The sequence below is a fragment of the Anguilla rostrata genome, chromosome 8, assembly GCF_018555375.3.
Source record: "Anguilla rostrata isolate EN2019 chromosome 8, ASM1855537v3, whole genome shotgun sequence".
Taxonomy (NCBI): domain Eukaryota; kingdom Metazoa; phylum Chordata; class Actinopteri; order Anguilliformes; family Anguillidae; genus Anguilla; species Anguilla rostrata.
In genome coordinates this window covers 23,296,934-23,317,855 of record NC_057940.1, presented here as the reverse complement: position 1 = coordinate 23,317,855, position 20,922 = coordinate 23,296,934, and the positions used below count along the sequence as shown (strand labels likewise).

General features: G+C 40.7%; 1 protein-coding gene across 1 annotated transcript; it reads right to left on the bottom strand.

The window, feature by feature from the left end:
* Positions 1–59: 59 nt before the first annotated feature.
* On the bottom strand, positions 60–20,377 carry fam83hb (family with sequence similarity 83 member Hb). Its single transcript, XM_064347123.1, has 6 exons — positions 20,134–20,377; positions 9,089–9,597; positions 8,255–8,419; positions 6,612–6,736; positions 3,183–5,934; positions 60–2,599 (listed from the first exon to the last, which is right to left on the bottom strand). The coding sequence occupies exons 2-6, from the start codon at positions 9,533–9,535 to the stop codon at positions 2,579–2,581; spliced, it is 3,510 nt and encodes a 1,169-aa protein (XP_064203193.1). The 5' UTR covers positions 9,536–9,597; positions 20,134–20,377; the 3' UTR covers positions 60–2,578.
* Positions 20,378–20,922: the final 545 nt, after the last annotated feature.

The following is a 20,922-nucleotide window of genomic DNA, read 5'->3' as shown; positions in this document are numbered from 1 at the left end:
AAACCAGTTATAAAAATGAGATTTACCAAAATGTTGCTGAAATAATTCATAAGGTACGCTTTGATCTTGCAAATACAATTTATTACATGTTGAGACAGAAAAGTTGAGTTGTTCATTGTGTCCACGCTGATCATGCAGTGACAGGTGGCCTCAGTGGCTACAGATGTTAGATTTGACACTTTTAATATAACTATTCATTTGGCCATTTCACAAAAACATTTGTAAATTAAAGATATTATTTTTGATACTCCCATCAACTGCAGAGCCACCCACATATGATAAATTGGCCTAACGGACAAAAGGGACTGACAGATGTTCCAGAAATAAATGCTGCATTTCCTGACCACTGCATGTAGAATGTCAAAATAACTCATGTTTCTCTTTTTAAGACAGTGTTGTATGCTAATGGAGAACTGAGATTAAGTGATTACGAAACAGATATGAATGCATTTATTGGAGATGATCTCTGATATACTACTTATGCAAAAGTGTAGTATATTGCAAAATATATATGGCAGTATTTACTGTTTAGAAATAGTTTATTATCCTAAGCCAGTATTACTAACAGAACATCAGACACCACCAATTTAAGTATTGCTTTGATGTTTTAATAATGGGCTTTTGGTCACTGAGGGGTCATGTATGGTATGGGTACACTGTGTATTTTTTTGAGGTGCCATATGCACACATACCATGGAAAAGGACACTAGTGTGACTGCCTCAAGGTAGAGAGATGTCACATCTGAAATACAATCAGTTGGAAGAGCAAAATTAAGGTTCTCTCTGCTACACAACAAATGTCAAACATTCTTCTGTACCAGCCCATTTGTTAAGGGGATGTATTTAAATCACTTAGGTTTCTTAATGGGCATGTTCCAATAACTGCTTCATGTAGGCAGAGGCACATGATGATTTAACATTTCAAAAATGTGTAGAAATAGATTACAGTAAAAATACAATAAACTCTCAAAAAAAAAGCCTGCTGTGAAAGAAAGCCCCTTCCCAAAGTGCAGAATTCCCATAATCCAGTTATTTCCACAAGAGCGTAAGGTATGCACACAAATTATAACACATATTAAAGGCACTTTGTTGTAATAGCATTGTAGTCTCTGTGAGTCTCCACCAATTTACTAGAAGGGGATATTTAAATTCTTACATTTTACTCATTTACAAATCCCAAAAAAAAGTTAGTTTCTTTAATGAGTAATCTTAAATGTAAATTTTTTGTGCGTAGACATGGAAAACTTTTTATATTCACTTTTTAAGCATACGTAAAAATTGAATGATAAATGGTTCAAATGTAAGTGACTTGCTTACTATTGCATGCCAAATAGCCAAAAACAGGTTCATAGATTGTCTGGCAGCATTCTTGCTCATGTTCCCTGAGTCATCTCAAATTAAGTATGTACTCCTCATCACATGCTGTATGGGTATTAATTGTTTGAGCCTGAGCTTGTGTGAATGTTTTCAGTTTAACTAAGCCTAATAAAGACCTTTCAAATTATACTCAGTTTTATGCAACAAAGTTCCATTTGCAATTCACTTTCATGTCCCCTCTTTATATTTTGTTACCCCTTCCTTTCTTTTTCTCATTTCTCATTCAATCTGTTTTTCTTGTCCATCTTTATTATTCAGTCTTCATATTTTTATTTGCCTCCAACAATCTTCTCTCAAGGTCCTTCTGTGCTCCAAGATCAGATTAACTCCATAGAGGGAACTGACCGTCAGGGGGGTCACAGTGGTGGGAATAGTGGAACTGGTGGAACTGACTACCTCAAAAGGCCTGGACTAAAAAGTTTGCTAAGGTCTACAATTTTAAGGGGGCCCACCAAGACGGCATATTCACAGGGCCCAGAATTTAGTGCTACACCCCTGCTGGCAGGCTCTTGGCAGGAATATTGGTCCTTGGGTTCATGTTCCTGGGCTGTAGCAGCTCAGTGGCACTATTTTAAAATGCGAAGGTGTGGGAATTGCCATGTCTTTCCACTTTAGCAGGCCTGTCTGCTGACTGGTGCTTGTTCAGTTGCTTTTGGTAAGCACAGCTCAATATTAGGTCATGGTAACTGTTAGTGTCATCCATCTGTTGTGCATGCACATGCACCCACACTCTTCATGGTTCATTACATTGTTGGTGTCTCTGTTGATATCAACAACAGACTTTAGAAGGAGGCAGTAGGTGTGCTGGCAGGTTGAAAATGAACTATGGTAGAGAAAGGTTAAATTGTAATCCATAAAATTCAGGAAAAGTGAAAGCTTTGGGAGGGGAAAATTCCCCGGTTGTGCCTGTGCAGCAGCTTTCAAATATACGTACACTGTGTAGATGAGGCCTTGTTCATATTCTTTTCACAAAACAGCATTTCCTAACACCACAGGTGTGTGGAACGGATTCACCTTGGCAGTCCTCACACAAATCCATAAATTCTAACTTCCCAGTGATGTCTTTAAGATGGTGATGTGATTAAGAGCACAGGCTATTTCGAAGGATGAAAATGACATTCTTGCCATTAACACATCAGTGCAGGTGGAGCCATAGAAGGGCTGTCTTTTCAGAAGCGCGGAGAGCCTTCCTCATTCTTTGTTATCCAAGGTTATTCCCCATCTGTAAACACAATAGAGCAACAGACAGAGGATTAAGCAGGTCTACACTTTGGAGATCATGCAGATTACTACTCTTTACTTCACATGGAGGTAAGTGGTAAAACAATGTTTAAGCAAAGACCTGTTAATTCATTATTGAAAAATACATTCAGTGATTTACATGAATAAAAAGATTATTTTTGACATGTGCTATGATGCTATATTTTTGTGCTATATTTTTGACAAATGCATATGAGTATATGTATGATGTCTATATTCATTACCTAGCATTACATGTACCGAATATTGCAATGTGGATAATGCATTCCTTACATTAAATTTCAAAACAGTTTGCGAAGTAGGGACTAAAACCTGAATAATACTGTATAATAACTTTCCTGTAAATACAATTTCACATTTACCAGCATTATAAGCTTAAAATGCTGTCTTAACCAAATTATTTTCTTAATTTTGGCAAATACTTCTGCCAATCATCTAATGCTCTATCTTATGACTTTGAAGACACATAGTTTAGGGCTTGCTTTCTCATCTAACTTTTTCCCCAAAGTGTTTTTGGAGTGGTCCTCCTTTCCCCTGTAGAATACCTCAAAGCGGCTGTAGACTTTCTTCTCTTTGCGCAAACTTTCAATCCTCTTCAGCAAACTGTCCCGCTCCTGTGTATTGCTACTGGGAGCACGCTGGAACAACTTCCTGCCGTGGTACACAGTGGAAGGCTCAGTCTCCTTGCCAATCACTTTCCTGTCCGTGTCGCCCCCCTGTTTAGACTCCTCTGCCTGCTTGGCCATTTCTATTCTGTTTTTCTGGCTATTAGCAGAGATCTGTTCCAAAATGACCTTGGTGTCATCCCGGAGGTTGCTGCTGTAAAGCACATTAGAGGTGGACGACTGATATCGAGTGGGACTTTGGGGTCCCCCATGAGCCTTGGGAGCAGGCTCCTCTGACACCTCGGGGACTGTGCTCATCTGTGCATTAGTCTTTTCATCAGTAGATGCTGCCCCTGCTGCTTTTTTGTCTCCCTTTGTTCCAAGGAATCCCTTGAGTCTTTGAGTTTGCTTTTTGAGAAACTCCAAAGCCTTGCCTTCCCCATCCACTAAGTTGAGAGAGGTACTGGAACCATGTTTCTTAAGATGCTTTTCCCCAATCTCAATGCGGCCCAAGCCAGATGAGCTGTGACTGCGAGACTTCTTCAACTCACTCTTCTCAGCATCAGTGGCATCTGTGAAAACCTCTTCTCCGCAGGAGACATGACGGGAATGAGTACTCTTGAAAGGTTTCAACATTTCCTTTTTGAATGCCTTTGGCGAGGGAAATGGCTTCAGTGACTTCGTAACCTCTTTTTTCATTACATCAGTAACAGGTTTGATAGCATTTTCTGATGAAATCTTTTCTGCTGGTTCTGGTTCATATGGTTTTACTGTGACTAATGATGTTTTAGCCACTGGCACTGGTGTTTTAGTTGGTACCTCTGGCTCTAAAATGGGTTCTGCTGGTGTGATGGAAATGGCTGGCTTTTCAAGGGTTTTGTCGGGTGGAGTATCGAAAGGGTCAGGCTTTTTAGTATGGGGCTCTGGACTCCTTACAGAAGACTCAATTGCCATTCTTGAAGCCTTTTGTTTAGCTATCTGGTCTTTAAAATATGAGAGCCTGCTTTCTGGGTCACTCATCTTCCTAGAGGGGGTTGCAATGCTTGTTGTAGGTGTGGGAGTGTCCACTGGTTCTGTGACCTTGGGTTTTCCCTCTAGTGCATGCTCATTTGGATTCGCTTTACTACTTTCTATAACTTTATTGGGTTCCTCTGACTCAGGCACCTCAGCATGGGAAGTGTCTTGTATGTCCGTCATCTTTTGTTTGCGCCAATCATATGGCTCTCTTGACAGAGATCTTCTCTTCTCCAAAATCTGAGCAACAATGGAGGATGTTTTTGTGCGATCACTGTCCTCTTCATTATTGCCTGATTTCATTAGTACAGAGCTGTGCTCTTCCAGCTTGGAGGAACTGAAGATCAAGGAGGACCTCAGCCTTGAGCTTCTTAGCAACATGGGATTCACCCTGCTGCGGAAAGACTCGTGCTTGGTGAGGGTGATTTCTCTGGGATCACTGATCTCTGCATCCTCCACTTTGTCTCCTTCTGTTGTAGATGATGACCCAGAAGTGCCTAGATCCCGAGGTGGTGGTTCTTTTGGTGCCCTGGGTAGGACAGGCTTGCCAAAGCGTGGAAGCAGCTCCGGCTTAGTGGGAACCTTTGGATGATCTCTGGTGCTGAACCTGGGCACTGAGGCTTCTGGACCATATAACTTCCCTTCTGGGGGCTGGGGTGGTTCATCAAAGGCATCCGGCCCCATAGGCTGTGGTAAGCCCTCCTCTCCTGAATCCTCAATGTTGCTAAGGAAAGAGTTGATCCTCCAGCTTCGCAGGCCCTCCTTAACACTGGGGTCCTGCTGCTGCCGTTCAGAATCATCTGCACTGCAAAGCCGTTTGTTTTCTGGTGGATGCAATTGCGTGGGGGAGCTCTGGCAGGCATACGGCTGGCCAACACTTGACCGTTTTGTATTTGTCTGACTGTACCGCCCTGCTTCTCCTAGGTTCTGTTTGATTTCTTTGGAGGAACCTGAAGATAAGTAATCCACTGCACGTGTGTAGGTGCCTGGTGGGTCCCCCTCAAGTAAGTACCCTGAGTCAGAGTACTCATCTGGCTGGTGGTAACTCTGACTCTTCATTTTGTTGTAGAGGCCTTGCCCTGATGCAGACCCTCCTCCCTGGTAAAGATGTTGCTCCTTCTGGAGATAGCTGCCGTGACTGTCCATCTCATCCAAGTTGTTCATGACACGGTTCTTCATGAACTGTCGTGCAGAAGAGTAGCTCTCAAGTGTCCCCTCTGCATAGCTATGTCTTTTGTAGGCATTGTCCTGAATCTGCCTCGAAGCTGTCATGGGCCTGGACTGGTCAATGTAAGGTCTCTCCATTCTAAATTGCTGGGCTAAGAATTTGTTATTAGCAAACTGCATATGACTGGGCTCTACGCTATGGCGAAAGGAGTCATCTCTTCTGAATGGGTGCATGTTTCGATCTGTGTCTATCCAGTCTCCAAAGGAGTACCCTGACAAATCACGGAGGGACCCTTGAGGGTGCCTGAAGGACTGGCTCCTCTTCGTGGCAAATTGGCCACTGATGAAGTTGTTACCATCCCTGGAGCCCAACGGAACCAAGGCATTCTCCATAACCAGTGGTTCAGATTGGGCGAACAGGATCCGGAACTCCTCATCAAATGTGGTGACTAGCTCCCCATGGAACAAGTGTGCAATACAGCGGTGGATCTTCTCAAAAGACCACATAAAACTGCAGGCAAAGAAACACACGAATAAATTTACAGAAATACATAAAACTGAAGTACATACAGAATAAGAAAGAGGGAACTGAAGATAGGAAAATGGAATGAGAAAATGTAATACTGATAGAGAAAGTGTAAGGAGTTAAATTACACATGCAGAAAGGGCCAAGAATGAAAAATAGCACTAATTTACAAACAGTGACAAACAATAAGTTTCAAACTGTGAGGAAAATATGAATGATGATGATCAAACAGAAATAGCTTGAAATAAGGATTTGGAGACAGAAATGATAACAAAATTGTTAGTTGTTGGATATTTGAAAATGCCTGGTTTCAATATCAATTTTGAAAAAGACCCCCATCATGAATTTCTTTCTTATGCATTTCTTTCTTATTGCAAGAACTAAAGTCTGGGAAAATGTGGTAATGAGGAAAAGAAAATAGTTGTATCACTTGCAATGCAGTGCATAATTTAATAAAATACTGATGCTGTCATCATGATGTAAGATGCTAAATAGCTCTCGGACAACTATGTGCACATGCCACAATACAAAACAATTTTTTAAAATAGAATGCAAATGCAGGGCTTCTTTGACTAACTTTCCCAAATTTGTGGTACAAACTTAATTTGTGGAACAAGATCTATGATGTCACAAAGGTTGAGGTGTATGGGGAAGCCCCTTACCTGTAGTTACCACTGAGCACAGCTCTGCAGTCTGTCAACAGAAAGCGGTCCATCACCTGACCCTTGAACGACTTCCCTGTGCGGCAAAAATAGGTGGTGCCTGCGACAGTCCGGACACGCATCAACTGCAATCACAAACATCATATATGATTAGATTATACTTTATAGACAGATTTCTTTGAAATCTATTACCCATCCCACAGTTATCCTTGAGGAGTAATCTATGATTAAAAGTAAACTATGAATGATTTTAAGCCTTGGTCTTGTGTTTACGACCAAAGAAGTCTCCTCCTCCAACATCAACCGCGCCAACTCATCCCAAGTACTCCACGTAAGGTAGCTAGCTGGAGAGCTAGAGGTAACGTAAGTACCGTGAAATCAGTGACTGCGAGCAATAGTAAGAAGGCAGATTTGATTATAGCTAAATTAATTCCATTATGTTGAAAGTATAGCTTAATTAATTCCATTATGTTGAACATAAAAGTGGTTTTATTGTTGGGACTTTTATATTGAAAATTTCAGACCCTAGCGAATGTTGTTGCTAGGTTCACACAGCAGGGAAAGTTACTTGCAGGTCCAATTGGTGAACTTCAATTTACGTCACAGAGTCAATGCAATTCGAAGGTTAACTCTAGTTCTTAAATGAGTCCTGTCAGCTTGCCTTTTTGCTTCACTGTAGTAACAAATGCTCTGCTGAAATATGATCCCAAGCCACATGTTTTGTAGCCACACCCACCCCTCCCCACTCAGAAAAGAATTCCATGCCCAGAGACGTCCCAAACACGTTTTAGAATAACAAATACAGGTAGAAGTGCACAAATTTGGTGAAAGTGCGTAAAGACAAAAATTTCCAGTGCATCATAGATATGCCATAGCATGATTATTTTAGAATATTTTCAAGGTAAAAATCCTGCGTAGTACACCTTTAAATAACTATTGAGAACTGACTGTTGAATAACCAGAGTCATTTAATATGATGCATGTAAGTCACCTAAGGATCCCAACATCCTGTCCATGAATCTCTGTTTTTTACACTGTGGTCAAGACCTGGTGTTACAGTCAGAAAGATCACATAATTGAATGCATTGCACCTTTTTCTGAAATTTTAAAAAATATTCCAATTTTCTTCCCAGTTTGGAATGCCTTATCAGACTGTATTTGTGCTGCAATTCTCATTGCAAGTTCAGCTTTAGGAGGGCGCAGACAAGCATGTAATGTCAGTCACTGGTTCTTAATACAATGCAGTTCACACGATGAGCTTGCACAGACATAAGACACACAATGTGCTGCTCAACAGACAACCCAAATCACCAGCAGGGGTCACTGGTGCACAATGAGATGCTGCATTCCATTACATTGCTGAAAACTGAAACCCTCCCATAATCCCATCCCAAGGCAACACCAGAGCCTTAACAGGATGCATCACCAAGCAACCGCTGAAACTGGGCTCTACAGTGCTCACATTTTAGGAGAATTAACTTAGGAGCACTTGTGCTCCTTGGAAAAAAATGTTAGTGTAGAGCCCTGTGAAAATGTTTTTGAAAATTGAGATTTATTTAATAAACAAAATTGAGCTTCTATTCATTTTGTCATTCCTCTCACCCACTAGTGAGGACTGTTTTTTTGGAAGTGCAAAAACTTACATTGAACATATCTAGGTTCACTTTGCAGTTATTGACCATGGCAACAAAATGGTGGGCATTCTGTTCATCCAGCAGGATGTAGACAGGAACGTGCCGTGCAGTTGCATTCAGGAGATCTGAGAAGATGTCAACGTCTGTGAACATATCCATCACCAAGGCAATGACCTGAAACACCAATTCAGCCAGTCAGGTTTCAAACTAATATATTAGCAGCTGTCAATAACTAATCTTCTTATTTCAAAGAGCAATGTGCAAAAGACTGAGGTAACTAGCTGACAAGCATGCTACTCTTTCTACAGTTTTCAAAAACTTGGCTATCCTGCTAGCTAAATTGGGCAATGGTCACTATTTCAAAATGACCATTTAGTCTGCAAAACTGCATTCATGCTAATAAATAGGTATAAGTTTGAGTTTCAACAAACCCATGCAAAGGCCCTCGCATTGAATATACAGTAGTACTACAATTTGATAATGTACAGCATTCAAATTCAACATTAATCACATGTTGTTTACTTTTCATAAAGAATGATTACACCTGCCTTAATACATAATCATAACATTATTATAGCCATTAATAACTTTACCAAATAGCAATAGCTTTGCCAGGTTTAAGAGAACCGTTTTGTGACAGATTAATGCCCATCTCTCAAGTCCTAAATTAGATTCAGACATACTTTCAAAGTGAGGGTGGTTCAATTAGATCACTATTCAGTTTCACACCTAGTCCCAACAGGGTTTAACCACAGGGGCGTGACAGCAAGTTGATTCTATTTCCAAACACCCTAGCCCTACAGGAGGAGAATTCTGTGTGCAGACTGGACAGTCATTCCTTACCTGCTGAGCATTCTTGATGAGCCGACGGACATGCTCTTTGATACTTGGTGTTTCTGGGTCTGAGGGGTTGACCAGTGTTGTGACCTCTGTGGGGCCAATGAAGCCGTGAGCGAGGTTAGGCCAACCAAGGTCCAGGCCTGGTGCTTCTAGGTCAGAATGTACTGGCCAATAAGTGTCAGATGACCCATCGGCATCTGTCTCCTGGTAGGGTAGGTCTGGCTGAGAACTGCAGGTTGGAGCCTGCACTGTAGACTTGATATGTTCAATCTCTGAGTGGGACAGGAAATCAACCACACCCACTTTCTGAAGAAGCCCACAATAACCGTCCATGCCATCTTCCACTAGTGCATCGATGGCCATTCGGTACTCCTCTCGATAGTGGGGGGGCAAATAGTTGGGGTCGAGGGGGTTGTCCCCCAGTGAGGAGCTCTGAGAACGATGGGCCATCACTGGACCTGGGTGGGGGGGAGGGGGGAAATTGGAGAAGGGGGAGGGGGGGTGGTCTCAATCTGGAAAACAGAAAAAGAAGCATAAGCTACAAAAGGGTGGGAAATCCCTATTATAGCCATTGTGATCTGAAAAGTGGTTGGCGGCTTATGAGCTTATGATTAGAAGATCTTAGAACCCGGATTTTCAACAGGGGGACCCCTGGGGGTCCTTGGTTGTACTGTAGGGTATCCCTGGCCAAACCTGATATGTAATGACAATACATAGATTTGGGAAAACATCAGAAAATATAGAACCTAATATATATATATATACATATACACACACACACACACACACATTATATATGCATATATATATATATATATATACATATATGTATATAACCCTTTTAAACTTATGGTCCCCTGGATGCCTTTGAGCTGGGGTGGGTGGGTGGGGGGGGAGGTCCCTTGGATAAGAAAAGTTTAAAAACCCCTGTTTTAGAACACAGTTTTTAGGGTGGGTATCGAGAGCTAGTTCCAAAAAAGAACCAGGAATTTGTTAAGAAATGTGGATTTCAAACACACTTCGAATCCCTACAATGTAGCTATTTTCAATGGAATGCGCGATGAGTGAAATGCAAAGAATTTTAATCAACTGCCAGGACCTGTTGCGCTTACGTCTATGTCCCTGGAAACAATACTTATGCATCAACACGCCTGTAATAGGCCACACCCACACAACAGGGGGAAAACAATCCGTGGCGCTTCATATAGTTACTAGTCAGTGGATGATCAAGATTATAAAAATTCTGAAATGTTGTATGGTGGCAGGTTCAAATAACAAGCCAAGAACTCTGATTCTAAGTTTTATACCTTTCTGTGCAAAAAGACTGAGCCAATGGGGAGAAAAAAGGGGATTCAGGTCATTAGACCTGAGGGGAAAGCTGGAAAACTCTGGGATCCCGAATCAAGCCACAACTATATTTGTAGTAAATAAAACGCAGCTTTTTGCACAGGAGCATGGAAACCTTTAGATCTGGGTTCTTGTCTTTCTACAGCCCTACAAAAAATGACATTTCGGCATTTTATGATCTTGATAATGAACTGACTGCTAATAATAATTCTATGGAGCTTTACAGGTTGTTTTCCCCCGTGTGAGCGTGGCCTTCATTGTGTGATACGTTATGCACTATTTTACTTTATTACCTGAATGACCGTTTACTTTTTATGACAGCCTAAATCTGCTGAAAATAAAGGTGGTTTTGAATACAAGACCTTTTGGTTTCTTTTCCTACTCACACAATATGACAAGAATCGGAACCAGGATTCAATAAGAACTGGACTCAATAAGCAGATTCGGAATGGTAACCGGAATCAATAAAATCTAGGCTAAATGATACGTAACCCTAACTTAGTTATTTTGAGTCCTTCTCTAAAAATGTGTGTAGAGGGGTGTGCTGTAAATGGACTCCACATGGAAAGATCTGTGCAGCATATTGTCTATATTTGGACATTTCACATCAACTCTGGAATCTCCTTTGTGTTTCACTAGAGATGAGCTCCTTAACTTTCACTAATCTAACTTGATAAGAATTTGTTCCATATGTGCCCAGTATATATTTGACATGATGGGGCAATGGACTTGTGCTGTTATTAAGGAAATCTACTTGTACAACCAGAAGCAACTCCACCTCCCATGTGGGGATACTTCTGTTGTACACAGAAACAAGGAGCTTGTTAGTTCATATATACAGTATTTATATTATTTAAACTACAGAACAAGAAGTATGTGATTCTACATTCTGCTGATAATTATGTTTGTTATAAATGGTTATGTATAAATAGCAGATATGTAATTTAGTACAAAGGGTCATATATTAGTGTTTGAATAATTGGCACAGAAACATACATGCTAAATTATTTACAAAATAATAAACACCAACACTGCATGATTTATCCCTGACATTGCATGCATAACTGTCAGCTAATAAAAAAAATGAAAAGGGAGACAACTGAACTAACCTAGTTGACCCAGACAGTTTTTGTGTGTGTTTGAAGGATACATTACAATGGCATTACATTAGTCTAAAGCAAGAAAATACACTTAAAATAACTCCAAAGCAGCTCGTACAGCAACATTATGTTACCAGAGGATGTACCGATGAACAGATTATTATATTTAATTGAGTGCAAATTTATTTGTATCACACTTTTTACGAGGGCTTGGTCCACGCAACTTTACGCTGATCCAGCGTATATAGCTTTTATTCACAATTATAAATATCAATATCCATTTTTATATCACGTGTTACTTCTGTCTTTGAGCACAGCAGTCTGACGTTGAATGTGCCATAGCAAATTGGTCCAACTGAAAATAAGATCAAACATATCAGAATGATAATCAGGTAATGTACATACAACATCAGGAAGCATAACATCACTGTACACACTGTTTTGGAGTTACTTTTGCCTTAGTATATTTTTACTTTTTGTTTTAGACTGTGAACTTTCTAATGCCTGCATAGCAGGTATTAAAGGCCTGCAAGTCATAAGAAGTTTTGTTTTTACCAAAAATATCCTTCCTCACATGCAAAAACTGTCACACTAAAAATGTCAGAAATTCCCAGAAAATGAACTATCCTTTTAAGGCTGACACATTCCTTGCCCAACTCCTTTAAATATAGCAACTAGGCTATATCTACTCCCATTCAAAATAGTCAGTTCATATGTCGTATGTTTTTTTCCCCACATTGTACCTGTGACTTTTGATTGTGAGTGTACATATGTGATTGATGTGAAATGGGTAAGGTCCAGTTGTGACTTCTTCAGGGGAAAGCATAGCTGGTCCCATTGGTCTCTATCAGTGTGCTGACAGACCCACTTTCCCAACCTGAAACCACTGTGGATAAACCTGTCCTTATCTGAGAGTCTGTGCTATCAGTGATCACACACACCAGCACAGACACACACACACACACACACAGTGCAGCGTTACTAAGAGATCTGGCGGGTTGACTGAGCTGAAACTCAACTGCAGTTGCACGCACGCACAGACTTGTTGCGTTTATGGGCAGAGTTGGGACTTGGCCCTGGAAGCTACAACACCCAACTGCCAACAATGATATTTCCCTCATACCTCAGAAAGCACACAACACAGAGACAGCCTGCTGCACCTCTCACTTGCATGATCCACCTCGTCCTTCCTACTGAGAGCCAAAGGACACCTTAAGCCCGGGTTTTGACTCTGACACGCCTCGTAAACAAAACCCAGGGCAATCGGGGACAAGTACGTGGACATTTACAGTATTTTCCAGAAAAATTCTAAACTCTTCCCAAATTTGATTGGATCAGTCCAGGCGTTGACCACACTGCTGGGTTCAGGGAAAGACTGGAAGGCCCTGGTAGACTTCTTAGTCACTAGCAGCAGAATACTGCACATCCCTGTACTCCCAATCTGTGGAAATGGATATGCAGGAAATGTTATGTGGAAATGCAGACCTGGTTTTGTCTACATTGACTAGCTTCATTGTATTCTTGGTGTACCACAATATTTAAACTTCTAGGGAGAGAGAAGAAGCTCTGCAAATGTCTATCTGGTTATTATACACTGCTTTAATGGAGTCTGTTATGGCCCCTGACATCAGCGTGCCAGCACAGACACTGCTCACTGGATAAGAAACATTAGGTATTTGAAGAAGTCGGCCACCTTTACCCTGGGACTTAAATTCCTAAATTCCACACAGATAAAGAGAGTTTCACTGCAAGAGTAACTGCCTCAAAAATATAGGCGATACACAATAACATGACTTATTACACTTCGTTTCCTAAAGCGTTATAAATGAACAAGCACATTGGACCACAATGTAACAATACATTTTGTCATTATATCACAGTCAGTTTTATTCTCTTTGTATCACCCCTTCACAGATCAATCTTCAGTGTCATGTCCTCATGGATCAATCCCCCATAGATAAATCACTCTTTCAAAATGTAAAGGTGTCTGCTTCCTTCCTTTTTCCAGGACCATGATAACAATAGTTAGATAATATTCACTGAATTATCAGGCTATTGTCGGAGCAAAAGGTTTCTTGAGTTAAGATTAACTCCACAGATGTTCATAGAAGCCCAGCCAAGCAGTTTAGGTTAGAACTGATCAACACCATATCTCCTGGGATATTGAATGCATAACAATATTGAATCTCCTAATCTCTAGTGATAACCACCATTGTTCCATCACCTTCACTCTCTGCTTTACAAAAGCAGTGGCATACTGCCCATTGATGCCTGACACTGTACTTTGACTTCAAGGTAGATTCCATCACAGCTTCTTTATCCCACAGGGCTTGACATGTGAGCACAGAAACCAGTCATCCAGGATTCAAATCCCCCATTAGGGGCATGGAAATGTAACTTTGGGGTACCCTCAATGGCTCTGGTTGAGAACTTGCTACGCACATGCTAAGCACATAAATCATGCAATTAAATAAAAGAAATGTGTGTCTGTTTATATACATCGCCGTGGTAGCAGTTTGAGGAAAGGAACATGCGTGCCACATTGTTGCTACATGCTGCCTTTTGTTTCTGTGCAGGACGTAAAGTCCTCACTTGTTCGGCTTGGTGACATAGAGGCAACGGTAACCAGCACAGTCTGTGACAGGGTGTACAGACGTAATTCGTGGAACCTCTCCTTCTGCAATCCTATGACCTAACGACCGGACCCTCAAGACTAAACTGGGCCTAGTTCTAATTCCCACCAAAAGTGACAAAGAGCAGCGGCATGGACAATGGTGGAAGAATAGCTCGGGATTTCAGTGAATGCAATGCCCACATGATGCAAGATCGAAAATTTGGGATGAGGCTGGATTGTGAACTCTTGATCACTTGGACCAGAGCTTGAACTCCTGTTAACTAAATTTTAACAGTAAATGGGTTGCTGTTCCTTCATAATAAAATTAATTATAAGGACACCTTAAGAATCCAGCATGAAAAAAATTAATGCTTCGTTCTTATTTACAGATGATCATTTTCAGTCACCTCTGAAATCTACTGACTAGATGCATATGATGGCTGACTTCACAATTCAACAGCTATTTCCAATGGTGTGATTAGTCAGATGTTCATATTTGTATGGGGAGGGCAGTCCACAAATGGCTTGCGTGCTCCTCTGAACTTTTCAATCTGCAAGCATTTCCACATTATGTTAAAATATGTATTAGTCTGGTACACACCTAAGGGCACAGTTTACATATTAGTCATTTCCACGGCTGGATATTTGCTGAAACAATTCCGATTAAGTACTCTGCTCAAGGGTACAACAGTAGCACCCCACCCTAGATTCAAACCTCCAAACTTTAACAAACAGGTCAAGGTTCCTGCCCACTGTTGACAACCACTGTTTTGCATTACCCTACTCTCCTACCTGAGAAACACTGATTTCAGTTCTGTCTGTACAAGGTACAGAACATAGTCAGCCCATGGGGAAGAAATCGCAGACAGAATCTACCTTTAATGTAACCATTCGCTTAAATTGAAAGAATTTTAAAATATTTTTTATTGTGCTCACAAATTATCACCATTACCCCCACACCCTGTTCAAAGTGAGTTGTGGGTGAAGCAAATACATGTAGCCTATTTGATGCATCTGCTTGCATGCCAGTGACTACACCAGAGTCCACATAGCACAACAGGAGGGCTAGCACCATTCAGAGGCATAGCTGACGACAAGTAGCCTATCTGCAGGCGCCTGGTGTGTTGTCACCCTTCCTCATCTCCTCGGTCCTCACATGGCCCGGAAATTGATTACGTTCCACCATCTTTTAAAAATGGTCCAATTCATTACATGCTCCTTCAAGAAGCAAGGAGCAAGGAGGCTCCCAGAGGATGCTTCAGTGAGAATACAGCAACCTTAGCAGAAGTCTTTTTTTCAGAATTTGTGACATACAAATGATCCATCTGTGGATCCACCTCTCCACATCTACCATGTCTGTAATTGACATTGCTTCAAACTAACACTTGACTGAGCACGGATGTTTTCATTTTCCTCATATGTGTTGCCTTTATTCCACCATCCTCATATCTCACCTACATCCTCCAGTGGATGGAGCGAAGGAGCAAGGAAAGGATGCAAGAAAGAAACACAGGGAGTGAAACTAAGCAATTTTAATGAACCCAGCACCCTTCCAAACTATTGGGTATGCTTGTTGAGTGCACTGGATGGGGAAGTTGTTAAGTAGCTGAAATGTTCTATAAATGTTGTATATTAAAACCCCCAGATGATATACTTATTTCCAGGTTTTCACCAAGTACATTTGGGAGCATACTTTTCAGGAACTAAACAAACATTTTGGTCCCATAATTATGACGCACAGCTTCGATTTAAAAAGGAGGTGCAGCTTTATTGACGTATATCCTTCAACAACGACACGTGAGCAAGGGAGGGATGTCTTATGGCACTTCGACAGTGTGGTTGTTATTTTTTTTGGCATAATACATGTCACGCACTAAACACTATGCAGTAAACAGTACACAGTATAGTAGTACACAGGGCGGAATATTGGGTTTTGATTCGAACACAGCCTAAAACAGTAGTAACCTGAGGAACCAGATTAGACCCACGCTGCTCCTCATGGGACAAATCCAGTGGTGTTCTGCCACTGCACATGGTCATAATCGGATTGCGGGATAGGAGAAGCTGGAACCCTGGATGCCTGAGCTACAGGGACAAGTCAGCAGTCACTCAGGACTGAACTTTTTTGTTTTTCAAGAGTTTAATGCTTACCCATTTAAAACGGATTACCCCTCAACAGCTGAGTTACACTGCCTTTGTTGGCGTCTATGTACAGCTGTTCCCTTTACATAATGTTAATTAAAAAAAAGAGAGGAGGTTAAACAGTTTGTATGATATCAAAGAGGGAACAGCTGTACATAGATGCCAACAAAGGCAGCGATTGTTAACAAGCAGAAAAGAAATCAGGTGCCAATGTATGAACATTATTCAAATGCATTGTCCATCCTGCAAAGCAAGTCGTTTCAGGATAATTATTAAATAAAGTTTTCTCCATTGCCAAAAGCCTACAAACAGGATGGGACTATTATAAAAAAAAATGAGTAGGTTGCTGTGACAACCACTGTTTGTTTTTGAAACACTAGTCTATTATGCTAAGGAGCAAAGGTTGCATTGTCAGCATTGTCTTCTACAGGAAACTATAGCACAGGGACAGTATAAAGCATTCAAAAAGATTCCATATACAGTGCATTAGGCATACTAAATACTGTAGCACATACCTATCAGATATGCGTTCATACCCTGCCTTTCCTCATTTGTTTTCTGATTTTGGTGGGGAAATTAGACCATGGGTATCCTCATTCTGTGACAGATGTACAGTGCTCTCATTTTCAATTTACAAAATACCGCTCTGCCTTTAGCAGTCTCTGTCACCACCTGGGGCCTGAACTGGTCTGACGGAACAATGCTGTTGGCATCTGAAGGTACAGATCTATACTGACGTCTCCAGTCATATTCAAAATGCTCCTGAACTGGTTTGCACACCATGGCAACCAGGCAGGTTTAGTTTTCAGATTGGCTTGGCTCGAAATAAATTATGAGATTCTGCAGTTTGGAACTTGCGAGCTTCATCCCTTCCCCCATTGCTAACCATCACCACAAACTCACAAGTAGAACAATGCATATTTTTGCATTTAAGCCTGCTTTAATTTATGTGTTTGTGTTTATTGGTATATTAAACGTGAGACCACAATAATGATAATAACCCTAAAGGAGATATTTTTGCTTAGTTTTGTTTTATCTATACGTTTGTTCACTGCTGCTGCTGCTCATATTTTGCTTTGTAAATTTCCATTACTAATGCGTTGGAGATGGTTGGTGCATGACTGCGCATGTGTACAAGTCAGTGTGAACCCCCTTCAAATAATAATAATCCATCCCCTGCTAATGATTTGATCATCCATGACAACAATCTGAATTTGGTGATTTGTGTTGTATATGCTCTTCTGTCTTGTCAGAGACATGTCACCTGCTATAATGTTATTTTACCGAAAACCTGATGCATGCCACCTCATTCAGAACTACTGCTCATCCGGTCTGAAATAGAGATTTGCATTCTTAGTTCTGATAGTAGTGGTGCTTTAATGGTTCTCCCAGGCTTCTCCTCTGACAAAACTGTATGAAGCCTGACAAATGTATGATCTTATTTCATTTTTGTTACATACATCTAATAGGAGCTCAGTAGTATTTAAGCACTATGTAAATGCACAGTGTAAACACAGGAATATTACTGCACGTAACTAAAATTAACACAAAGTATACTTGGCCGTACAAGAGTGTATAAAAATTGTTGCAGCCCAATCAAGCAATTTTCTTTGGTTTCTGTTTCTATTTAAAGAACCGTTCAAAACTTTCATTAAATTGAGAGAGAAGTGGCACCAAGATTGATGAAACAAAGTCTGAATGTTCCCTGTGTGTATAGATAGCCAGGTCTACCTCTCACTCACCTCCACTCACACACACACGCACACATGCACACGCACATACACACACAAATGCAATCCAAAGCTGTCTCTCTCATACAGGCCTCAACCATGCAGATGTACCATGGCATGCAGCGAGACAAAGCCTACACTCATTGCACGCCTTAACAATCAAATGTACAGAAGCCAGTACACACAAACTCTAAACATGGACAAAGCCTACATCCAATGTTCCTTAACCTTTTTCACAAACCTTGTTACTGCCAGAAAATGCTTCAGAAACCAAGCGTTTTATATGCATAAAATCTCTCTAAAATACTTAATACTTTAATAAACCACATCTTAAAAATCTCCTTACTTTTAAATCTGAGAGAGGAAGAGCATGTCCCAGCTAAGAAAACATCCTTAAAGGGTCGCAACAAGAACAAGGTAAAACTCTGGGATGATGTGTAAAAACTAAATGGGCTACAAAATCTATCACATTACTCTGTCATTATCAACTGAAAATATCTGAATAGCAGTATTGACGATTATTTTGGTCATAACCGCGCTGATACCACCGGACGTTTGGATTTATACTTGTAGTAAATATGCAGGCCTATATAAAGACGAATATCATACTGTGAATGCAAAGTTACAACACTACGCCATAGTATTCAGGCAGAAAAAGCCTAGCGCCATTTCTAATTGTAAAAGTTTTTATCTGAGGTGCAATGTACATTTCAACATCGAAGCTGCCACTTATTTAATGACTTCATTCATTAAACCATTGCGGCACAAAAATGACATTATGATGACGTATTTTGTACAAATGTACTCTCATTTTCTCCATCCCGGACCAGCACAATTATATTAATTAACAGGGTCTTTTAATTAAACCGTGACTTACGTTCGTGAAAGAACTCTAACAAACTTACTGTATGCAATTAGGAAATTGCACACAGTGAACACGATTGAGCAAAGAGAAAGAACTACATTGTGTAGGACGTGGCCTTGCACGCAAATGAATGATCAGAAGATTTAGCTACCAAGGGGAACATCAGATCCCAGGAAAGTATCGGACCATGATCGGTGCGACTCGGTGATTTTGATATCAACAACAAATAAACCACGTTAACACAGCGCCCATTTTGATGATTGCTGCCACGACACCTGAGCCTAGATTGTTGACAGAAACAACAGCAGGCTACTAGGCTCAGGTCAGTTAAATATTGTGGGACTACAGTTGAAAAAACGTCAGGAAGTTGTGCACAGGCACGCAGTTTGAAAGAATAACGTGGCTTGGATGTTAGTTTATCAACTTGTTATAACATTCTTTACACTGCAGAAGGGATCATTCGGTAAGGTTATGAATTGCCAGCTAGGACACACTGTAACGTACCAACATCCCGTGGACCCTGGAAAAAAATTCAAAAAAATCCCTGGAAATAAAGATTCTTCGCCAGATGAAATAAATGAAGTAATGTACTGTGCTCAGTATCGACATTGGGGTAGGCTACTATTTCGCTTGTTTTATTGTAGGCTACTGTACGTTTCAGCTCGTTAAGAAAACACTTAAAATATACAAATTTGGAAATAGCAAAAGATTGACCACATTATTTGGGGCACGTCTTCAATGCTGTGCATACTGCAACTTTTCAGGTTAATGCTAATATTATTTCCATCATGATCAAACAACATGACCGGGCAGCCAAGTTAGCCTTTAGCAATATACAGCAGGACACAAGACACATCGCCATACATGCTACATCCATGACGTTGAAGGACAGTGATGACTAGCCTACTATTCCTTTCTTTAAATTTATTTTTTCCAAGTTTGTCATGAGAACTGTTACATAACTTCTAGAAAACAGTTATGAAAATGGGCAGTTATACTTAAAATGCCGCCAGCAATCTTTGGTTTGAACAAAAGATACAAAACATTCCCCATTTTTGACAATTTACCATCCGCCAGACAACAAATGACAGGGTCTCCGTGACAGACCAAACTTGATAATAAATAGCCTACAGTTAAATAAGAAATGCCAATAAAAAGTAAGTAAAGTGTGGCTCTGATAACTTATTTATTATGTTCAACCGTACGTAAAGCACATTATGTCCAAATAAGTTTCGTAAATTTTTGATTACCGTCAGGTGTACGCTTTCAGATGGCTTCTACTATCCAGTACTTTCACTGTCTTTTCGTTAATTTTCACCCTTATAATCCCGTCTTTTTTGCCTGTCAGTACTGTCCCTGACCGCGGTATGCCACATTCCAGATCCGGAGCAAGACTCCACCCAAGGGTGCAGTTGCTAGTCGAAGATGAATTCTGGCGGAACCTGTTTCTTTTTCTCAAATCTACTCGACTTTGAAAAGATCGAATGGGGTGAGACAAGCTCAAAGCCCTGCCCTCCCCGGCTCCTTTCCTACACAATAGACTCCTCCCAATTCACCGACATCACCGGCCCGGCATATTCAGTAAGACCAGCTGCGGTGCAGTGGAGAACCTACAGAATGAACTGCGCTGTATAACTTCAGCCGTTGCAGTTGGCTATTTTTCTTTGTCTTCAGCATGAAACTTAATTTCAGTGAAAATGGTTTACAAGTTTAAAAAAATACACGGCTGATGAACTTTGAAACAAAAAACTACTAACAAATATAAATGCAAATATTAAAATATGTAACAATACAAAACTCCAGCTTTGTATTTCAAATGTTTAGACGCAGCCAACACTCTTCTCATTAATAATAAAAATATAAAGATTATTTTTTACCTGTGGTCACATGCTAGCATGACCAGGAGTCCTTTGTCATGGAAGTAATTTTAGGAGCATCAGATGTGATGAGTATGAGCATCACACGTTCAGTTCAAAACATATGGGGTAGTATGCTGACACCTGTAGTGTGTGTGTGCGTGCGGGGGTGGGGGGGTTAAC

Coding starts and splice junctions, on each gene's coding strand:
- fam83hb (XM_064347123.1), bottom strand. CDS start 9,535: ATGGCCCATCGTTCTCAGAGCTCCTCACTGGGGGACAACCCCCTCGAC. Junction 8,420..9,088: donor TCATCAAGAATGCTCAGCAG/GTAAGGAATGAC, acceptor TTGGTGTTTCAG/GTCATTGCCTTGGTGATGGA. Junction 6,737..8,254: donor TGAACCTAGATATGTTCAAT/GTAAGTTTTTGC, acceptor TTGTGATTGCAG/TTGATGCGTGTCCGGACTGT.